We start from the raw sequence: 19234 nt of genomic DNA on the forward strand, positions 1-19234 counted from the left end.
TTTTTTTTTTTGTAGAAAACTAATCTTCCAAAAATTTATCTTTTTGGTCGAAAATTTTTCTTTGTAAATATATAATAGTGTTACAAAAATAAAATATTCAGTCGAAAATTCTTTTCCTTTTAGTAAAAAAATTTTTTTTTGTATTAAAATCTTAACATTTTTATTTTTTGTGAAAATTTGATCTTTCTAAATTGAAAATTTGAACATTTGTATCAAAATTCATGTATTTTATTGAAAATTAGTCTTTTTTGGTAGAAAATTAATCTTCCCAGTTAGAAAATTGATCTTTTTGGTGGAAAATTGGTCTTTGCAGGTTGAAAATTCAGCTAAAAAATTATTATTTTTTTTTTTTAGAATCTTACTTTTTCTATTTTTTGTAAAAATTTGATCCTTCTAAATAAAAAATTTAAACATTTGTATACAAATTCATGTATTTTGTTAAAAATTAGTCTTTTGGTAGAAAATTAATGATCGTAGTTACAAATTTATCTTTTTGTTAAAACATTTTTCTTTGCAGTTTGAAAATTCAACTATTAATTTAAAAAATAAAATATTTGATCGAAAATTCATTTCCTTTTAGTAAAAAATGATTTTTTTTTAAATTAAAATCTTAACTTTTCTATTTTTTGTGAAAATGACGGTAAATATATTTTTTAAACTGAGAAAAATTTAGCGAGCTAATTTATTTTTCAATTATAATTATTTTTTGTAATAAAAATGTTCAAATTTCAATCGCAATTTTTAAGTTTATGAAATAGCACTATTTTCATATTTTAATTCTGAAATCATTCCATTTTGATTTTCTTTGGTAAAAAAGAAAATTATTCAATTAAATGCTTTAACATAGGAATTATACAATTTCAACTCTTTATTAATGCATTTGTTCGAATTTCAAAAATTTTAGTCAGTTTTTTTTAAATTTATTTTGAGAGCTTTTAATTTTAAATCTTTCAATTCAAAACCCTTTCTATGCAATACTGGAATTTTATACTCAAAAAGATGATTTTTAAACCAAAATAGTCGAATTTTCAGATAAGCAAGATTAAAATTAAACCAAAAAGCGTTCAATTTTATACTCGAAAAGTTAAATTTGTAATAAAAAAAAAATTATTTTTTGCGAAAAATATAATAATTTATATTTGAAGCGAAAAAATACATGAATTTTGAAACAAGTTTTACAATTAAAATAGTTTCGGTTGAAAACGAATTTTCAACAGAATATTTTATTTTTCAAATAAATATTTGAATTTTTAACATAAAAAATGTTTTTAACTGAAAAGATAAATTTTCGATACAAAAGAATAATTTTAAATAAAATACATGACGTTAAAAACTAAAAGTTTAATTTCAATAAAAAAATATCAGTCTAACACAGAAAATTTCAAAGTTAATATTTAAATTAAAAATACATTTCAAAAAAACTAATTTTTCACATTAAAATTTAATTTTTAACCAAAATGATGTAATAAATAGTTAAAAACTATATTATGTACAATACATATAATAATAAATATTTAATAACTATTAATTTTAGTGGTTAAACTAACTCAACATGAATTGAATAATCAAAATTCTTTTCTATATGCGTTTAATTAATTATTTCTATGTCTGATTCAATTTTGAAGACATTCTCCGAGATAATTGTTAATCTAGACCATAGAAAATTTATTTTTTTGTAAAACATGTTTCTTTGTAGATTGAAAATTTAACTATTAATTTAAAAAATAAAATATTAGATCGAAAATTCATTTCCTTTGGGTAAAAAATGATTATTATTACTTATTAAAATCTTAACTTCACTATTTTTGTGAAAATGACGGCAAATATATTTTTTAATCCGAGAAAAATTTAACGAGATAATTTATTCTTCAATTATAATTATTTTTTGTAATAAAAATTTTCAAATTTCGATCGCAATTTTCATATTTTAATTCTGAAATCATTCAATTTCGATATTATTTAATAGAAAAGAAAATGATTCAATTAAATGATTTAAAATAGAAATTATACAATTTCAACTCTTTTTTTAATGCATTTGTTCAATTTTCAAAATTTTAGTCTGTTTTTTAAAAATTTTCGTTTGAGAGCTTCTAATTTAAAATCTTTCAATTCAAAACCCTTTCTATGCAATACTGTAATTTTATACTCAAAAAGATGATTTTTTAACCAAAATAGTCGAGTTTTCAAATAAGCAAGATTGATCAAAAATTTTTAAATTCCAATTTCCGTTAGTGGAGAGTCTGAAAAGGGGAAAATAGGGAAAGAGGGAAAAAACGTACTTGCGTGGCGACGGGAGTGGCAGAGGCTATGCAGAAGACGACATTTGCAGGTGGAGGTCGTATTCCCTCGATGACGAGTTCCTGGGTGACGAGGGACTGTCGCAAGAGGGGCAGACTCTTCTTGAGGAAGCCGATCAAGCATGGTTGCGGAGATGCGTTCAGCAATCTCTCGAGTCTATCACAAAACTCCTCAGGTTCCACTTTCGTGTCAATCAACTCTTGGATCAACGTCCGAACATTTCGTTCCACTTGTCTAGGTTCTCGACTAGACAGCTCTAATAAGTTTGCTAAAAATTTACGGCACTTTTCTTTGGTATTATCTGTGGTCTGACGCTAAAACAAAACACAGATACCAAAAATCAGGGTATACCAAAAAGGGTACTTTTTGTCAGGCTCATAGGGCATTTTTTTTCGCCCTAAAAGGGTACAAAATTCATGAGATTCCAAAACAATTTAATTTAAATTCAAAAGAATTCAAATAATTGGAAAAAATGTTGAAAAATCAACAAAAAAAATCCATAGATTTTCGTAAAACTGAAATGAAATTAGAAGAATTTATGATCAAAGAGAAGAATTCAACCCTTAAAGGGCATACTGGGTGTATAATACCCAGCGACTTATGAATGAAATGAAAACCTATTTTTCTATGTCATTATCACATAATTTTGATTTTTATCATTTTTCTACGCAATTTAAGAACAATAAAATTATTTTAAAATATTTTTCAGAATAAATACCTTTTTTGGAACGACCACTATAAGACTAATTTTATTTTTAAAGCGCCGTATCTTGGTAGTATTTAGGTAAAATTTTAAGTAAAAATATCGAAAAGTTAGAGTGAAAGAAATCATTTTAAAAGTTTTTTTTCCAAAAAGGATTTTTTTAACTACTTTCAATTTCAAAAACTGTTATGAAACCTTTTTCTCCTTAAACTAGATAGATTTAACATCAACAATTGATTTTCTTATTAAAAAAACTATATCTTTTGGAAGAGATTTGAAATCTTTAAAATAATTCTGAAATTTTTTCACACCTTTTGAAATCTTTTGTAAGATTTAAAATCTTTTCAATCTTCTAAAATCTTCTGAAATCTTTGTAAAAATTTTTGAATTTTTTGAAAGATATTTGAAATCTTTAAAATAATTCTAAAATTTGGTGACACTTTATGAAATCTTTTTTAAAATTTAAAATCTTTTGAAAGATTTGGAATCTTTGTAAAAACTTTTGAATTTTTTGGAAGAAATTTCAAATCTTCGGAAATCTTTTTTAAAATTTAAAATCTTTTCAATCTTCTGAAATCTTTGTGAAAACTTTTGTATTTTTTGGAAGAGATTTGAAATATTTAAAATAATTCTGAAATTTTTTCACACCTTTTGAAATATTCGGAAATCTTTTGCAAGATTTAAAATCTTTTCAATCTTCTAAAATCTTCTGAAATCTTTGTAAAAAATTTTGAACTTTTTGAAAGATATTTGAATTCTTTAAAACAATTCTAAAATTTTGTAACACCTTATGAAATCTTTTGTAAAATTTAAAATCTTTTGAAAGATTTCGAATCTTTGTAAAAACTTTTGATTTTTTTGGAAGAAATTTGAAATCTTTGTAAATCTTTTTTAAAATTTTAAATCTTTTCAATCTTCTGAAATCTTTGTAAAAACTTTTGAATTTTTTGGAAGAGATTTAAAATCTATTGAAACTTATTTAAATATTTGCAATTTTTCCGAAATATGTTAAATCACTGGAATTTTTTTTAAAATATTTGAAATCATTGTGAAATCTTTTGAATATTTGGAAGACTTTTGAAATCTTTAAAATATTTCTGAAATTTTTTAACACCTTTTGAAATCTTTTGAATCTTCTAAAATCTTTAAATATGAAAATACCAAAATATTAAAAGCAATACTAAAAGATCAAGGTTCTCATGAAAAATTCAAGGATATTTCAACTTAAATTTTTTTATTATTTAATTGAATATATTTAATAATTTAATTAAAATTTTTTTCGTATCAAAAAACAATTTTAAAATCTATAGGAATGAAAAAATAATTTTTTCGTGTCAAAAAACAATTTTTAAAATCTATAGGAATGCAAAAATAATTCTTTCGTGCTAAAGATTTTAGGGGAGAATGCACGAGGCAATAAAAAGGAAGGGAATAGAAGAACAGAAAAAAAAACATCTGCGAAGGGGTGGGATGCAGAAGAAGAATTGAATTTTAAGATAGCTGTAAATAAAATGTGGTAAAGATTTTACGAGAGAAAGCACGAAGAAATGAAAAGGATGGGATATAAGAATAGAAAGAGTAGAATCTTTGAATGGGAAGATGTAATGGAAAGGATTTAGGAGATGAATTAAATGTGAAGGAAACTGTAAATAAAATGTGGTAAAGATTTTAGGGGAGAAAGCACGAAGAAATGAAAAGGATGGGAAAATAAGAATAGAAAGTGTCGAATCTTTGAATGGGAAGATGTAATGGAAAGGATTTAGGAGAAGAATTAAATGTGAAGGAAACTGTAAATAAAATATGGTAAAGATTTTAGGGGAGAAGACACGAAGAAATGAAAAGGATGGGAAAATAAGAATAGAAAGTGTAGAATCTTTGAATGGGAAGATGTAATAGAAAGGATTTAGGAGAAGAATTAAATGTGAAGGAAACTGTAAATAAAATGTGGTAAAGATTTTAGGGGAGAAAGCATGAGAAAAGGATGAGAAACGAAGAACAGAAAGGTCCGAATCTATGAATGGGAATATGTAGGAGAGGAATTTAATGTAAAGAAAGCTAAAAAAAAGAATGTGTTAAAGATTTTAGGGGAGAAAGCACAAAGAAAGGAAAAGAAGGAGAATAGAATCTGCAAATAGGAAGAATTTGGGAGGACAACTGAATGTAAAGGAAGCTGCAAATAAAATGTGGTAAAGATTTTAGGGGAGAAATCATGAGAAAAGGATGGTAAAAGAAGAACAGAAAGGTCAGAATCTATAAATCGGAATATGTAGGGAAAAAATTGAATGTAAAGGAAGCTCTCAAATAAAATCTGGTAAAGATTTTAAGGGAGAAACAAGAAGAAAGGAAAAGGAGAAGAAAATCTGCAAATAGGAAGGATACAGAAGAAGAACTGAATGTAAAGCAACCTCTGAATAAAATGTGGTAAAGATTTTAAGGGAGAAAGCACGAGAAAAGGAAAAGAATGGGAAGGATTCGGGGAAAAATTTAATATAAAGGAAGCCCTATATAAAATGTGGTAAAGATTTTAGGGGAGAAATCATGAGAAAAGGATGGTAAAAGAAGAACAAAAAGGTCAGAATCTATGAATCGGAATATGCAGGGAAAAAATTGAATGTAAAGGAAGCTCTCAAATAAAATCTGGTAAAGATTTTAAGGGAGAAACAAGAAGAAAGGAAAAGGAGAAGAAAATCTGCAAATAGGAAGGATACAGAAGAAGAACTGAATGTAAAGCAACCTCTAAATAAAATGTGGTAAAGATTTTAAGGGAGAAAGCACGAGAAAAGGAAAAGAATGGGAAGGATTCGGGGAAAAATTTAATATAAAGGAAGCCCTAAATAAAATGTGGTAAAGATTTTAAGGGAGAAACAATCATATAATCAGTGTTTGGAAGAATTCAAGGAGGCTAGAGGAAAGAATAATATACAATGAAAGAATTATTGTGAAAAATGGCAAGATTAAGCTAGAAGAGAATTGAAAAACAAATAAATAAAACTCGTGTCCTACCTGCGCAGGAGTTTGTCCCGTTTGCGCTGAAGTAGCATTAGCATTCGGCGTGGAACTAGCAACACTGGATGGAGTGGATTGTGTAGCAGTTGCAGTGGCAGTTGCTGTAGCCACACTAGATTGTGCAGTCTATACGAGAAAAATAACAAAACAATATATTTTTTTTGCAAAAGCTCAAACCTTATTTATCTGGAGCAATCGCAATCACAGCGAAATCGAGACTGGACAATTTTGAACAAATTCAACGACAGAAAAGGTACACTTCACCTTAAGCAATACGCATGCTAGAATGTCACAGAAAATAGAAATTCTCAATACAAACAAAACAAAAAAAAAAGGGGGATTCAATCAAAGAAAAGAGGTCACATTCTTGTATTGCAAACCTCACTAATTCTGGTCATTCAAAACAATACTTTCTAAATTTCATACATAAATAATACTAAAATAAAGATCAACAAAACAAATTAAATTTAAACACTCACTGCGAAACATGCAAATTCAATATTTTCGGTACAATTTAAACAATCTACGGGGAAAGTATATTTAGTAAAAAAAAAAATAGATAAATAAAAGTCTTGCAGAATTTCTTGAAACTCATTCAATTGTGGCATTCAAAGAAAATACTGACTAAAAACAGATTTTAATTGATTTATATTTTTTCTCTCTGACTAACTTTGTGTTAATAAAACTGACGCACTTACACCTTGTACAGACTCGTGTCTCAATTGGGGCAATAATTACGATTTTTTTTTTTGAATTTGTTTTTATCTCGAGTTCACTATTTTCTAAAATGGAAAACACAAAATAGGACTTAACTTTAAATGCCAGATTGAAAATAAAATTTAATGACACAATGGAATTCAGGGTGTCGAAACTGCGGACGATTTGCGATTCTCGGTTGAATTTACAAATTTAGACAATCAATTCAAAAATGGTTTATTATAATTTTTTCAAAAAAGCTTAGGAATCATAAATTCCAAATTCGGAACGTTAAAAACTAAAAAATTCTTTTTAATCTGCAGCCGGACGTATTTAAAGAGGACAATGTTGAAACTATACAAATGGAAAATATGTAAAAAGCATGAATTCTCGGAAAAAGGAATAACATTTTTTTCAGGAACAGGAGAAAGAAAAATCCCAGATTCTTTCGGATTTCCAGGGCCGATCGACACCCTTGAATTAAATCCGGAGTTGCTACACAAAATCGGTTTAAAAATTCCACGACTTTTTCGGATTATCTTTTTTAAACAAAAAAATTAAATCAATTATATTTTAACACATTTTCTGGGTCAAAAATTAATTTACCAAAAATTTCTTGAGAAATTATTTAACAATAAAAATCATAGTGGAAATTAAAAAAAAAAATTACAAACTTCTATAAAAATGTTTTACGGATGCCTGTGGAAAATCAGGATTTTTAATAAATAATTATCAAATTTTTATAATTTTGCATGAAAAATAAAGTTTTCAAGGAAAATTATTGAAATATAGAACAAAAAACAATTTTATTTTGATTTTTCGGGATTATGAGTATTTTTTTATACCATTTACCATTTTTTAAAATAATTTTAGCTTATGTTAGTGTTTTTTTCTTTCGAAATTGGTATTTTTCATTTAGAAAAAAATAGATCAAACATTTTTAAATGCAAATCATTAGATTTAAAAATCGCATAATTTTTAACAATTGTAGGTTAGGTTAGCTATTTTTGCCAAAAAAATTTTGTTTAAAAATAAAAATCATTATAACTTGAACAAGATTTCGAATATTTGAACAATTTTGAATTATATCACAGTTTTTTTTATTGAAATTGGTATTTTTAAAACAAATAAAAAATTATATTTCAAAGAAGATTCACAACTATTAACAATTTTAGGTTATAATACCATTTTAAACAAAAAATTGGAATTCTAAAACAAAAAATTATTTATTTTAAAGGTTAATAATTGTTCAAAAATTGTATGTTAATTTAGAGTTTTACTTAAAAAATTGGCGTTTTATAACAAAAATCAAAATAATTTGGAATTTTTTTTATTATGACAGTGTTATTTCTTTTTAAAAAGGTATTTCTTATACAAAAAAAAATGGATTTTAAAGAAGATTCATAAATTTTAAAATTTTTGGGTTTCATTAGCGTTTTACACCAAAAATTTGTTTTTAAAATAAAAATAATTACAGTTTGAACAATATTTACCATTTTTTAAATACATTTTTAATAAATAATAATAAGCTTTCAAACGAAATTCACAATTTTCAACAATTTTAAATGCAAAAAACTTAGATTTCAAACAAGATTTATAACATTTAAAAGTTTGAGGTTACGTTAGCGTTTTACACAAAAACTTTTTTTTGTAAAATAAAAATAAATATAATTTGAAAAAGATTTACAATTTCTTTTTAGAAATTTTTAATAAATGAAAATTAGATTTCGAAGACAATTTACAACTTTTAACAATTTTAGGTTATGTTGACATTTTAAACAAAAAGTGTGCATTCTAAAACAAAAAAAGTTATAATTTGAAAAAAGTTTGCAATTGTTGAACAGTTTCAGATTACATTAAAATTTTTCAGAGGAAATTATTTTTTTTAAGAAAATCATTATATTTTAGAGCTTAATAATTGTTCAAAAATTGTATGTGAAATTATAATTTTACTTAAAAAATTAGAATTTTAAAACAAAAATAATTATAATTTGAAATTTTTTATTATGATAGTGTTTTGCTTTGTAAATTGGATACAAAAAAAAAATAGATTTCAAATAAGAGAAATAATTTTTAACTGTTTTAGGTTATGTGAGCCTTTAACACCTGAACTTTGTTTTAAAAATAAGAATAATTATAGTTTGAATAATATTTACAATTTTTTATATTAATTTTTCATAAATAATAATTTACTTTTAAACAAAATTCACAATTTTTAACAATTTTAAATACAAAAAAAAAATTCAAACAATACAAATCATTTTTAACAGTTTTAGGTTATGTTACCCTTTTATACCAAAAGTTGGTTTATAAAATAAAAATAATTATCATTTGAAAAAGATTAATAATTTTTTAATAAAAAATCACAAGTTTTAACAATTTTTGGGTTATTTTAGCGTTTTACGCAAAAATTTTGTATTTTAAAACAAGAAACCGTTATAATTCAACCAATATTTGCAATTTTTGTACAGTTATAAATTATGTTAACGTTTTTTTTTTATACAGAAAATCGTATTTTTAAACAAAAATTATTATATTTTCAAGGTTGATATTTTTTTTTTAATTTTAGGTTACTTTAGAGTTTTACATAAAAAAATTTGAATTTTAAAAAATTATAACTTTCAAAAATTTAAGGTTACGTTAGCGTTTTATAAAAAAATTTGTTTATAAAATAGAAATAATTATAGTTTGAAAAAGATTTACCATTTTTTAAATAAAAATTACATTTCACAGAAAATTAATAACTTTCAATGATTTTGGGTTATAGAAGCGTTAAAAACAAATTTGGCATTTTAAAACAAAAAAACCGTTATAATTCGAACAATTTTTATCATGCTCGTTTTTTTCTTTGTAAATTGGTATTTTTAATTTTTAAAAATTAGATCTCAAACAAGATTTAGAACTTTTAACAGTTTCAGACTACGTTAGCGTTTTACACCAAAAATTTGTTTATAAAATAGAAATAATTATAGTTTGAAAAAGATCGACAATTTTTAAATAAATTTTTAATAAATAAAAATTATATTTCAAAGAAAAATCACAACTTTTACCAATTTTTAATACAAAAAAATTATATTTCAAGCAAGATTTATAACTTTGAACAGTTTTAGATTACGTTAGCGTTTTACACCAAAACTTGGTTTATAAAATAAAAATAATTATAATTTGAAAAAGATTGAAAATTTTTAATAATTAAAAATTATATTTCACACAAGATTTATAACTTTTAACAGTTTCAAATTACGTTAGAGTTTTACACAAAAAATTTGTTTATAAAATAAAAATAATTATAATTTGAAAAAGATTGACAATTTTTAAACAAATTTTAAATAAATAAAAATTGAATATTAAAGAAAATTCATCATTTTTCATACAAAAAATATTAGATTTTAAACAAAATTCATAACTTTCCAAAATTTAAGGTTACGTTAGCGTTTTACACCAAAAATTTGTTTATAAAATAGAAATAATTATAATTTGAAAAAGATTAAAAATTTTGAAATAAATTTTTAATAAATAAAAATTAAATATCAAAGAAAATTCGCAATTTTTAATACACAAAAAATTAAATTTCAAACAAGATTTACAACTTCTAACAATTTTAGGTTATGTTAGATGTTTACACAAAATATTGACATTTTAAACCAAAAACCCTTATAATTTGAATAACATTTGCAATTATTAAAAATTTTCACGTTAAATTAACGCTTTTCAGAGAAAATAGTTTTTTTTTTTTAAACAAAAATCATTATACTTTAAATATTAATAATTTTTTAACAGTTTTAGGTTGCGTTAGCTTTTTACACCAAATCTTTGCTTTTAAAATAAAAGTAATTATATTTTGAATAAGTCTGACCATTTTTTAAATAAATTTTTACTAAATAAAAATTATATTTAAAAGAAAATTCACAACTTTTTAAAGGCAATTAACAATTTTTTAACAATTTTAGGTTATGTTATTATTTTTTAACTGAAATTAGTTATTATAAAGCAAAATCAATTAAATTTCAAAGAAGATTCACAATTTGAAACTATTTTTATTATACTACGTTAGTATTTTTTTCATCGAAATTTGATATTTTTGTTCTTAATACAAAAAATCGGTAAATTTAATTAAAAAATCATTGTATTTCAAAGAAGATAAAAAGATTTTTAAACAAATTTGGGTTATTTACACGTTTTCCATTTTAAAAAAAAACCGTTATAGATTTCAAAAGATTGACCAATTTTTAACCATTTTAGGTTATGTTGGTATTTTTCACCGGAAATCGGCATTTTGAAGCAAAAAAACATTAAACGTAAACAATGTTTAAATATTTAAAAGAAAAATGGATTATGTTAATGTTTTATCGATATATATTTCAAATAATTTTTACAATTTTTTTAACCATTTTAGGTTATGTTAACATTTTTCAGCAGAAATTGGTAATTTGAAACCAAAAAATTGTATTTGAAAGAACAATTTTACGGCTTTTATATTATTTTAAACAATAGATACTACTAAATAAAAACAATGTTTAATCAATTAAAACATAAATAATTTTTTTTTGTTCAGATTATTCTGAATTTTCAAATTTTTTGAAAACTTTTAAACGTGAAAATATTACTAAAATTTCCTCTAATATTAAGCTGTTTTTTTTATCTGAAAATAAAATCAATTCGAAAATTAAAAATTCGCCGTAAATACTAAAAAAAAATCTCGAGACTTGAAAAAAGTGCGAATGTTTTTGAAATTTTTTGAATATTTTTGAAAATACCATGACTTCCAGATTTTCCAATTGTAGCAACCCTGAAATCTAATATACGGGATTAAATTTTGACCTGTGTTTAGATTGGTATTGAAAAAATGCGTTTTTGTGAAGGAAAGGGCGTCTAGTGATCGGGTAATTTTAAATTCGGAATTATCTATAAAATGAGCCAGGATCAAGTTATTTTGTCGTTTAAAAAAAAAAAAAATATCGAAATAATACAAATTTGAATTTTTATTTAAATTTTTAATAAAATAAACATTTTTTTAATGTTCTTCGAGTCATTTTAAAGGCGCAAAATATTTAAAATTGAGCTAAATTAGATTTTCAACTTTTAAAATTGAAGCTTGTAAAAATTCTAATTCAGAAAATATTTATTTAAACGGACAATAATTTACATTTTCACATGTAAAATGCAAACTTTCAAAAATTTTCAATTGAAGAATTTTGTACGAAACGACGCTAGACTGAAAATTTTGTAACTTATTTAAATTGAACAATTCAAATATTTCTGGATCGAAATTGATGAATTAATAAATTTGTAAATTTAAATTTAAAAATTATCTCAAAAAATCGTTTGTTTTTTTCATTGAAAATTAATTTTCTTGGCTTAAATTTTAACTTTTCAGTAGAAAATTGATCTGTTTTATCAGAAAATCAACTTTTTGTTTGTTTAAAAATACTACCATATGGTTTAAAATTATTCTGTTTAAGTTGAAGATTCTAGTATTTCATTCCAAAAAAAAATTTGTTTGTTTATATTCTCTTTTTTATTTTTCAATGAAAATATTTTTTTGGTTTTGTTTATCAACTGTTACATTTTTTTCTGAGAATTGGTAATTTTAGGTTAAAAATTCAAATATTTTGTTGAGAATTTGCCTCTTTGCTTGAAAATTCAACAATTTGATAAAAAAAAAATAAAAATATTAAGTTAAAAAATACATTTTTATGGAAAAATGTTAAATACTTACCAAAAAAAAATTATTTTAAAGATTTGACTTGCTTATTCAAAATATTCCATCAAAAAAAATTTTTTTGGTAGAAAATTATTCGGCTGGTTTAAATTTATTTTTTATTTTTTTAGAAAATATACGTATTTAGTAGACAATTAGTTTGCAGCTTTAATAAATTTGTACAAAATAATTTTTAAATGATTTTAAGAATCAAAATAATCTTACTAATAATGTATTTTCCGGAAAAATAATCTCTACAGATTCCAATTTTGAAAAAAATACCATGGCTGAAATCGGTCAATTTTTTTAACAAAGAAAACATTTTTTAAACAAATAACTACATTTGAATTTTATTGAATTACTTTCAAAATGGCGAAAAGCACAATTATAGGGAATTTTTTCCAGAAAAAAATAGGCCATGATTTGTTAAAGATAAACAATTTTTTTTTAATTTGTAAAAAGCAACAATAAGAAAAAATTAAATTACAAAACTAGTTTAAACAATTTAAATAATTTTTTTTAAATAAATCTTCAAAAAATTAAACGATTCAAGATTGGTGTTAACGGAACGATTTCTAAATTAGAAATTAAATTATTTTAATTTGAAGTAGTTTTAAATTAATAATTTTTCCACTGTTAGTCATAAAACAAATTTCGTTTTATAATTGTGACGTTTAAAGTTTTAATTCAGAACTCGGAAAATTTTTTTTAAATTAAGACATTCTATTTAAAGGAATGCAATTTTAATTTGTTCAATTTTGAATATTCAATTTATAATTTCTCACTTTAAATGAACAGTGAAATATGGGTTAACATTAAAATTTTCATTTTTTTTTTTTTAATTAAAAAATTTTCAATAAAAAGAATGTCAATTTCAAACGCTTTTAATTTTTAATTATATTTTTGTCTTTTAAAATTCTTTCAATTCAAAATGTACCCCAAAAATGAAAACATGAGATCAAAATTTTTTAAAGCAAAAGATCTTAAAATTGCGTTTTGTAAACTAAATTAATTTATAATTGAGAAAGTTAACAATGGAACTCAAAATAAAAATTAAAAAAAAGAGTTAAAAATCGAACTTATTTTAAATTTAATTAAATCATGCAATATGAAATTTGTAATATTTAAAGTGATTGTACCGATTTTTCTTCTAAAAATTGGTCAAAAAATAATTAATTAACTTTTTTTTTTTGTTCAAAAGTCATAATTCTTAGTTGAAAATTCGTATTTCATCTTTTTAGTTTTAAAACGTAGCTTTTTCTGAAAAAATTAAATATTTTTTTTTTTTGTTAAAATTTAAATGTTTTGTAGAAAGTTCGTATTTTCGATTTGAAAATTAAATAATTTGGTAGAAAATTTAACCGTTTTTGGATCAAAAGTTCTCTTTTTAGATTGGAAATTTACGTTCTGGGCTGTAAATTAACTTTTTTTGTTGAAAAATAATATTCTCGGGTTGAAGATTAATTTTTTTTAGTTAAAAATTAAACTAATTAGTACAAAATATATTTATTTGGTTGAAAATTCGTCTTTTTTTGTTAGTAAATCAATTTTCATATTAAAAAAGCAGCTGTATGATTGAAAATTAATCTTGTTTTGCTCATTTTCGATTCTTTCTTGTTTAGAATTGAAACATTTTTTTGTTTTAATATTTACGATGTATTACATTTTCTGTTAAAAATTAGTATTTTCAGGTTAGAAATACAAATTTTTTTTAATTCGCATTTTCGAGTTAAAAATCTGGTTTTGTTTGTTGAAAATAAATTTCTTTAATATAATTATAATATACAATATAATTCTTTAAATAATTTTTGTGCAAAATTTATGTATTTTCTTATCAAAATCGTCTTTTTTTATAGAAAATTAATTGTCTTTTTTAAAAATTTAACTATTTTTTAAAAACTTTTTTTTCTCGTTAAAAATTTGTATCGTTTTAGAGAAAATAAATATTTTGGTCAAAAATACACCGACATGATTAAAAATTAATTTATTTTAGTTGTGGGTTCAAATATTTTGTTAAAAATTCGCTTTTTTTCTGGTTATGTTTCACTGATTTTTTTATTTATTTTTTTTTTTTTACTTAAATTACAATATTCTTTTAGTTTAAATATCAGCTAATAAATTTTTTGGTTGAAATTTGTATTTTCAGTTTAAAAATTCAAGTCTTGTAAAAAATTCTTTTGACTCAAAAATTAATTTTATTAACTAAAAATGTAAATATTTTATTTTTAGTTGAAATTTTTTTTTAAATTGAAAATTCAAATATTTGGTTCAAAATTCAACTGTTTAGTTAAAAATTGGTTTATTTCATTTAAAAAATTCGTCTTTTTAGTAGAGAATGGACATTTTCGCATTTAAAATTCAATTCTTTTTTTATAAAAATTCGTTTTCTTTTTAAAAATAAAAACTTAACTATTCAATTTTTGGTAAAATTTTTATCTTTTTAGTTTAAAAATTGTGTCATTTGTTAAAAATTCGCTTTTTCTGGTAGAAAATTAATTTTTTTGTTAAAAATGCATCTATATGCTTGAAAATTAATCTATTTTATTTGAAAATTTAATTATTTCGTTGAAAATTCATTTTTTTCATAATATTCAACTATTTTTTTATTTAAATTGAAAAATTTTTTGGTTTAGATATCAACTGTAACATTTTTTACCGAAAATTAGTATTTTCAAGTTAAAAATTTTAATATTTTGTAAAGAATTCGTCTGTTTAGCTTGAAAATTCAACAGTTTAGTAAAAAAAAAATCAAATATTTTCTTAAAAATCGTATTTTTAATAGAAAATTAATCCTTTTGGTTCAAATTTCAACTATTTTTTTTAAAGAAAATATATGCATTTAATAAACAATTTGCATTTTTTGCTAAAAGAATAACTTTTTGAATTAAAAAGGGGCAATTTCAGGTTAAAAATTCATGTTCATTGTAAAAAATTTATGTTTGGCTTCAAAATTCAACAATTCGGTTGAAAATTCAAATATTTGATTAAAAATTTAAAAATGATCTTAAACAATCAAAAATTTAAAATTAATCTTTTTAGTTTAAATTTTAAATTTTTAGTAGAGAATTGTTCTCTTTTAGTGGAAAATCAACTTTTTTGTTTAAAAATACTACTATATGGTTCAAAAAGTTCAATATTTTAATATTTCGCTTGTTTTTGGTTTATATTCTGTTTTTGATTTTAAAACGAAATATTTTTTGATTTTTTGTATCAACTGTTACATTTTTTAACTGAAAATTAGTAATTCAGGTTAAAAATTCAACTATTTTGTAGAAAATTAATCCTCTTGATTTAAATTTTAACTATTTAAAAAAAAGTATTCATTTTGCAATTCGTATTTTTAGCTAGAAAAATAATTTTCTCAGTTAAAATTGCAATTTAAGCTTGAAAATTCAACTTACTCTTAAATAATTGGCCTCTTTTGCTTGAAAATTCATCAATTAGTTGAAAAAATTCAAATATTTTATGAAAAATTCATGTATTTTCTTTAAAAATTGTCTTTTTTTAATACAAAATTAATTCTCCGGGTTTAAATTTTAACTCTGATAGGACCCTTTTTTTTAGTAAAAAATTAATTTTTTTGTTTAAAAATAAAACTAAATGTTTAAAAATTATTCTTTTTAAGATTAAAAAAATCGTCTTTTTGCTATTATCCTGTTTTTTATTTTTTATTCAAATATTTTTTGTTTTAAATATAGCAATTCTTACATTTTTAAAATTAAAAAACAGTCACTTCAGGTTAAAAATTAAATCATTTTGTAAATAATTCGTTTTTTTTTCCGCTTGAAAATTCAACATTTGGGTAGAAATCTCCAAAAATTTATGAATTATCTTTAAAAATCGTCTTTTAAATAGAAAATTATTTCTCTTGATTTAAATTTTAACACTTTGGTAGAAAATTCTTCTTTTTCAGTAAAAAATAAATTTTTTTCTGGTTAAAAATACAACTGCATAATTGAAAATTTTTCTATTTAAATTAAAAATTCATCTTTTTCAATATTCTTTCTATTATTTTAAATTAAAATATTTTTTGGTTTAAGTATCGACGGTTACATTTTTTGCTGAACCTTTTTTTTTTTTTGTTTGTTTGGTTTTAAATTTTCAAAAATTTGGTTAAAAATTAAAATATTTTAATGAAAATTTATTAACTATCTTAAAAATCGTCCATTTAAAAAAGAAAATTAATCCTATTTGTTTAAATTTTAACCACTTTTCAGAATATATATGTATTTATTAGACAACTCTCATTCTTTGCTCAAAAATTCAACTTATTTGTAAAAAAAATGTTTGTTTGGCTAAAAAAAATCAAAATTTGATTAAAAATTCAAATATTTGATTTAAAATTTATAATTTATAAAAATGGGCAATTTCAGGTTGAAAATTCAAGTTACTTGTAAAGAATTCGTCTGTTTGGCTAAAAAAATTCAACAATACGTTTAAAAATTCAAATATTTGATTGGAAATTAAAAAATTATCATAAAAAATAGTTTTTTTTTTCATTGAAAATTAATTTTCTTGGTTTAAATTTTAACTTTTCAGTATAAAATTGGTTCATTCTAGTAGAAAATCAACTTTTTCTTTTAAAAATACTACTGTATGGTTCAAAAAGTTGACGATTCTAGTATTAAATAAAAAAATTTTGTTTCTTTACATTCTCTTTTTTATTTTTAATGAAAATATTTTTTGATTTTATTTATCAACTGTTACATTCTTTTCTAAAAATTGGTAATTTTAGGTTGAAAATTTAAATATTCAAAAATATTAAATTCAAAAATTAATCCACTGGCTTAAATATTTTTCTTCATTTTTTTAGAAAATATACGTATTATCTTAAAAATCGTATTTTTGGTAAAGGTTAAATAAATAAATACACTTTTTTTTTAAATAAACGATTGATCCTCTTGATTTAAATTGTATTCTATTTAAATTAAAAATTCTTTTTTTATATTCTACTGTTTTTTATTTGACAGTAAAATATTTTGTGGTTTAAATATTAAATTTTATACTTTTTACTGAAACAAAATTTAAATATTTTATTAAAAATTCATTTGTTTTCTTAAAAAATCGTTTGTTTTTTTTATAGTTAAAAATTTATTTATTATCTTAAAAATCGTACTTTTTACACAAAATAAATTCTCTTGTTATTAATTTTAACTAATTTTTAGAATATATATGTATTTAGTAGACAATTCCTATTTTTTTGCAAGGAAATTCAACTTATTTGTAAAGTAATTGTTTATTTAGGTTAAAAAAAAATAAAAAATTTGATGGAAAAGTTTTAAATTTTAACTATTTGGTAGAAAATTTGTCTTTTTTTGAGTGAAAAATCAACTTTTTTGATTAAAAATGTCACTCTATGGTAGAAAATTATTCTGTTTAAATTAAAAATTCGTTTTTTTTTTTTTTTTATTTATTTAACAGTAAAATATTTTGTGGTGTAAAAATTAACTGTTATATTTGCCTGAAAATTCAACAATTTTGTAAAAACAATCAAATATTTTCTTAAAAATCGTCTTTTTAACAGAAAATTAATCCTCTTGGTTCAAATTTCAACTATTTTTTTAAAGAAAATATATGCACTTAATAAACAATTTGTATTTTTTGCTAAAGGAATAACTTTTTAATTCAAAAGGGGTCAATTTGAGGTCGAAAATTCAAATTATTGTAAAGAATTCGTCTGTTTGGCTTGAAAATTCAAATATTTGATTAAAATTTTTTAAATTATCTTAAAAAATCGTTTTTTAAAATAGAAAATTAATCTTTTTAGTTTAAATTTTAACTTTTTAATAGAAAATCAATTTTTTCTTTTAAAAAATACTACTATATGGTTCAAAAAGTTGAAGATTGTAGTATTTCATTAATTCTTTTTTCGGTTTTATGTATGAATTGTTACATTTTTTTCTGAAAATTGGTAATGTCAGGTTGAAAATCTAAATATTTTGTTGAGAATTCGCCTGCATGCTTGAAAATTCGACAATTTGGTAAAAAAATTAAAATATTTTATTAAAAAATCATGCAATTTCAGGTTGAAAATTCAAATATTTGATAAAAAGTTTATTAATTATCTTAAAAATCGTCTTTTTGATCAAGAAAATTAATCCTCTCGGTATAAATTTTAACTATTTTTTAGAATATTTATGTATTTAGTAGACAATTCTAATTTTTTGTTCAAAAATTCAACTTCATTGCAAAGAAATTGTTTGCTTGGCTAAACAAAATGAACAATTAAATTCCAAAATTTAATATTTGATTCAACATTTATTATTTATCTGAAAAAATCGTCTGTTTAATGGAAACTCAATCCTCTTAGTTTAAATTTTAACTTTTTTTTTTTTTTTTTTAGAAAATATACGTATTTAGTAGAAAACGCGTATTTTTTGTTATGAAATTTTTTTTGTATTAAAAATGCAATTTCAGATTGAAAATTCAAAAATTCGGTAAAATCTTCAAATATTCCATTGAAAATTTACAAATTAACTTAAAAAATTGTTTGTTTTTTTTATAGAAATATCTTCTTCTTGGTGTAAATTTAACTCTGTTAGAAAATTAATATTTTTTTAAGTAAAAAAATAAACTTTTTTGACTACAAATTAATATGCAAAAGTTAAAAATTCGGCTACTTTATGTCCTATTTTGTACTTTTTATTAAAATATTTTTTGTTTTAAATATTTTAATTATTACATTTTTTACTGAAAATTAGTAATATTAGGTTGAAAATTCCAAAATTTGGTAAAAAATTAAAAATATTTTATTAAAAAATAATGTATTTTCATACATATCGTATTTTTGATACAAAATGAATGCTCTTTGTTTAAATTTTAACTACTTT

The 19234-nt window shown here is 21.6% G+C and overlaps 1 protein-coding gene across 2 annotated transcripts in view; it reads right to left on the minus strand.

Moving 5' to 3' along the window:
• LOC117177144 (transcription initiation factor TFIID subunit 4) overlaps positions 1–19234 on the minus strand; it is a 69753-nt gene that overhangs the window by 45715 nt on the left and 4804 nt on the right. For both annotated transcript variants that reach the window (XM_033367645.1, XM_033367644.1), the window contains exons 3-4: positions 6005–6133; positions 2280–2612 (exon numbers count right to left, since the gene is read on the minus strand). In XM_033367645.1, coding sequence (XP_033223536.1) covers positions 2280–2612; positions 6005–6133 — 462 coding nt within the window. The remainder of the gene's footprint in view (positions 1–2279; positions 2613–6004; positions 6134–19234) is intronic.

Source organism: Belonocnema kinseyi, chromosome 7, assembly GCF_010883055.1.
Source record: "Belonocnema kinseyi isolate 2016_QV_RU_SX_M_011 chromosome 7, B_treatae_v1, whole genome shotgun sequence".
Taxonomy (NCBI): Eukaryota; Metazoa; Arthropoda; class Insecta; order Hymenoptera; family Cynipidae; genus Belonocnema; species Belonocnema kinseyi.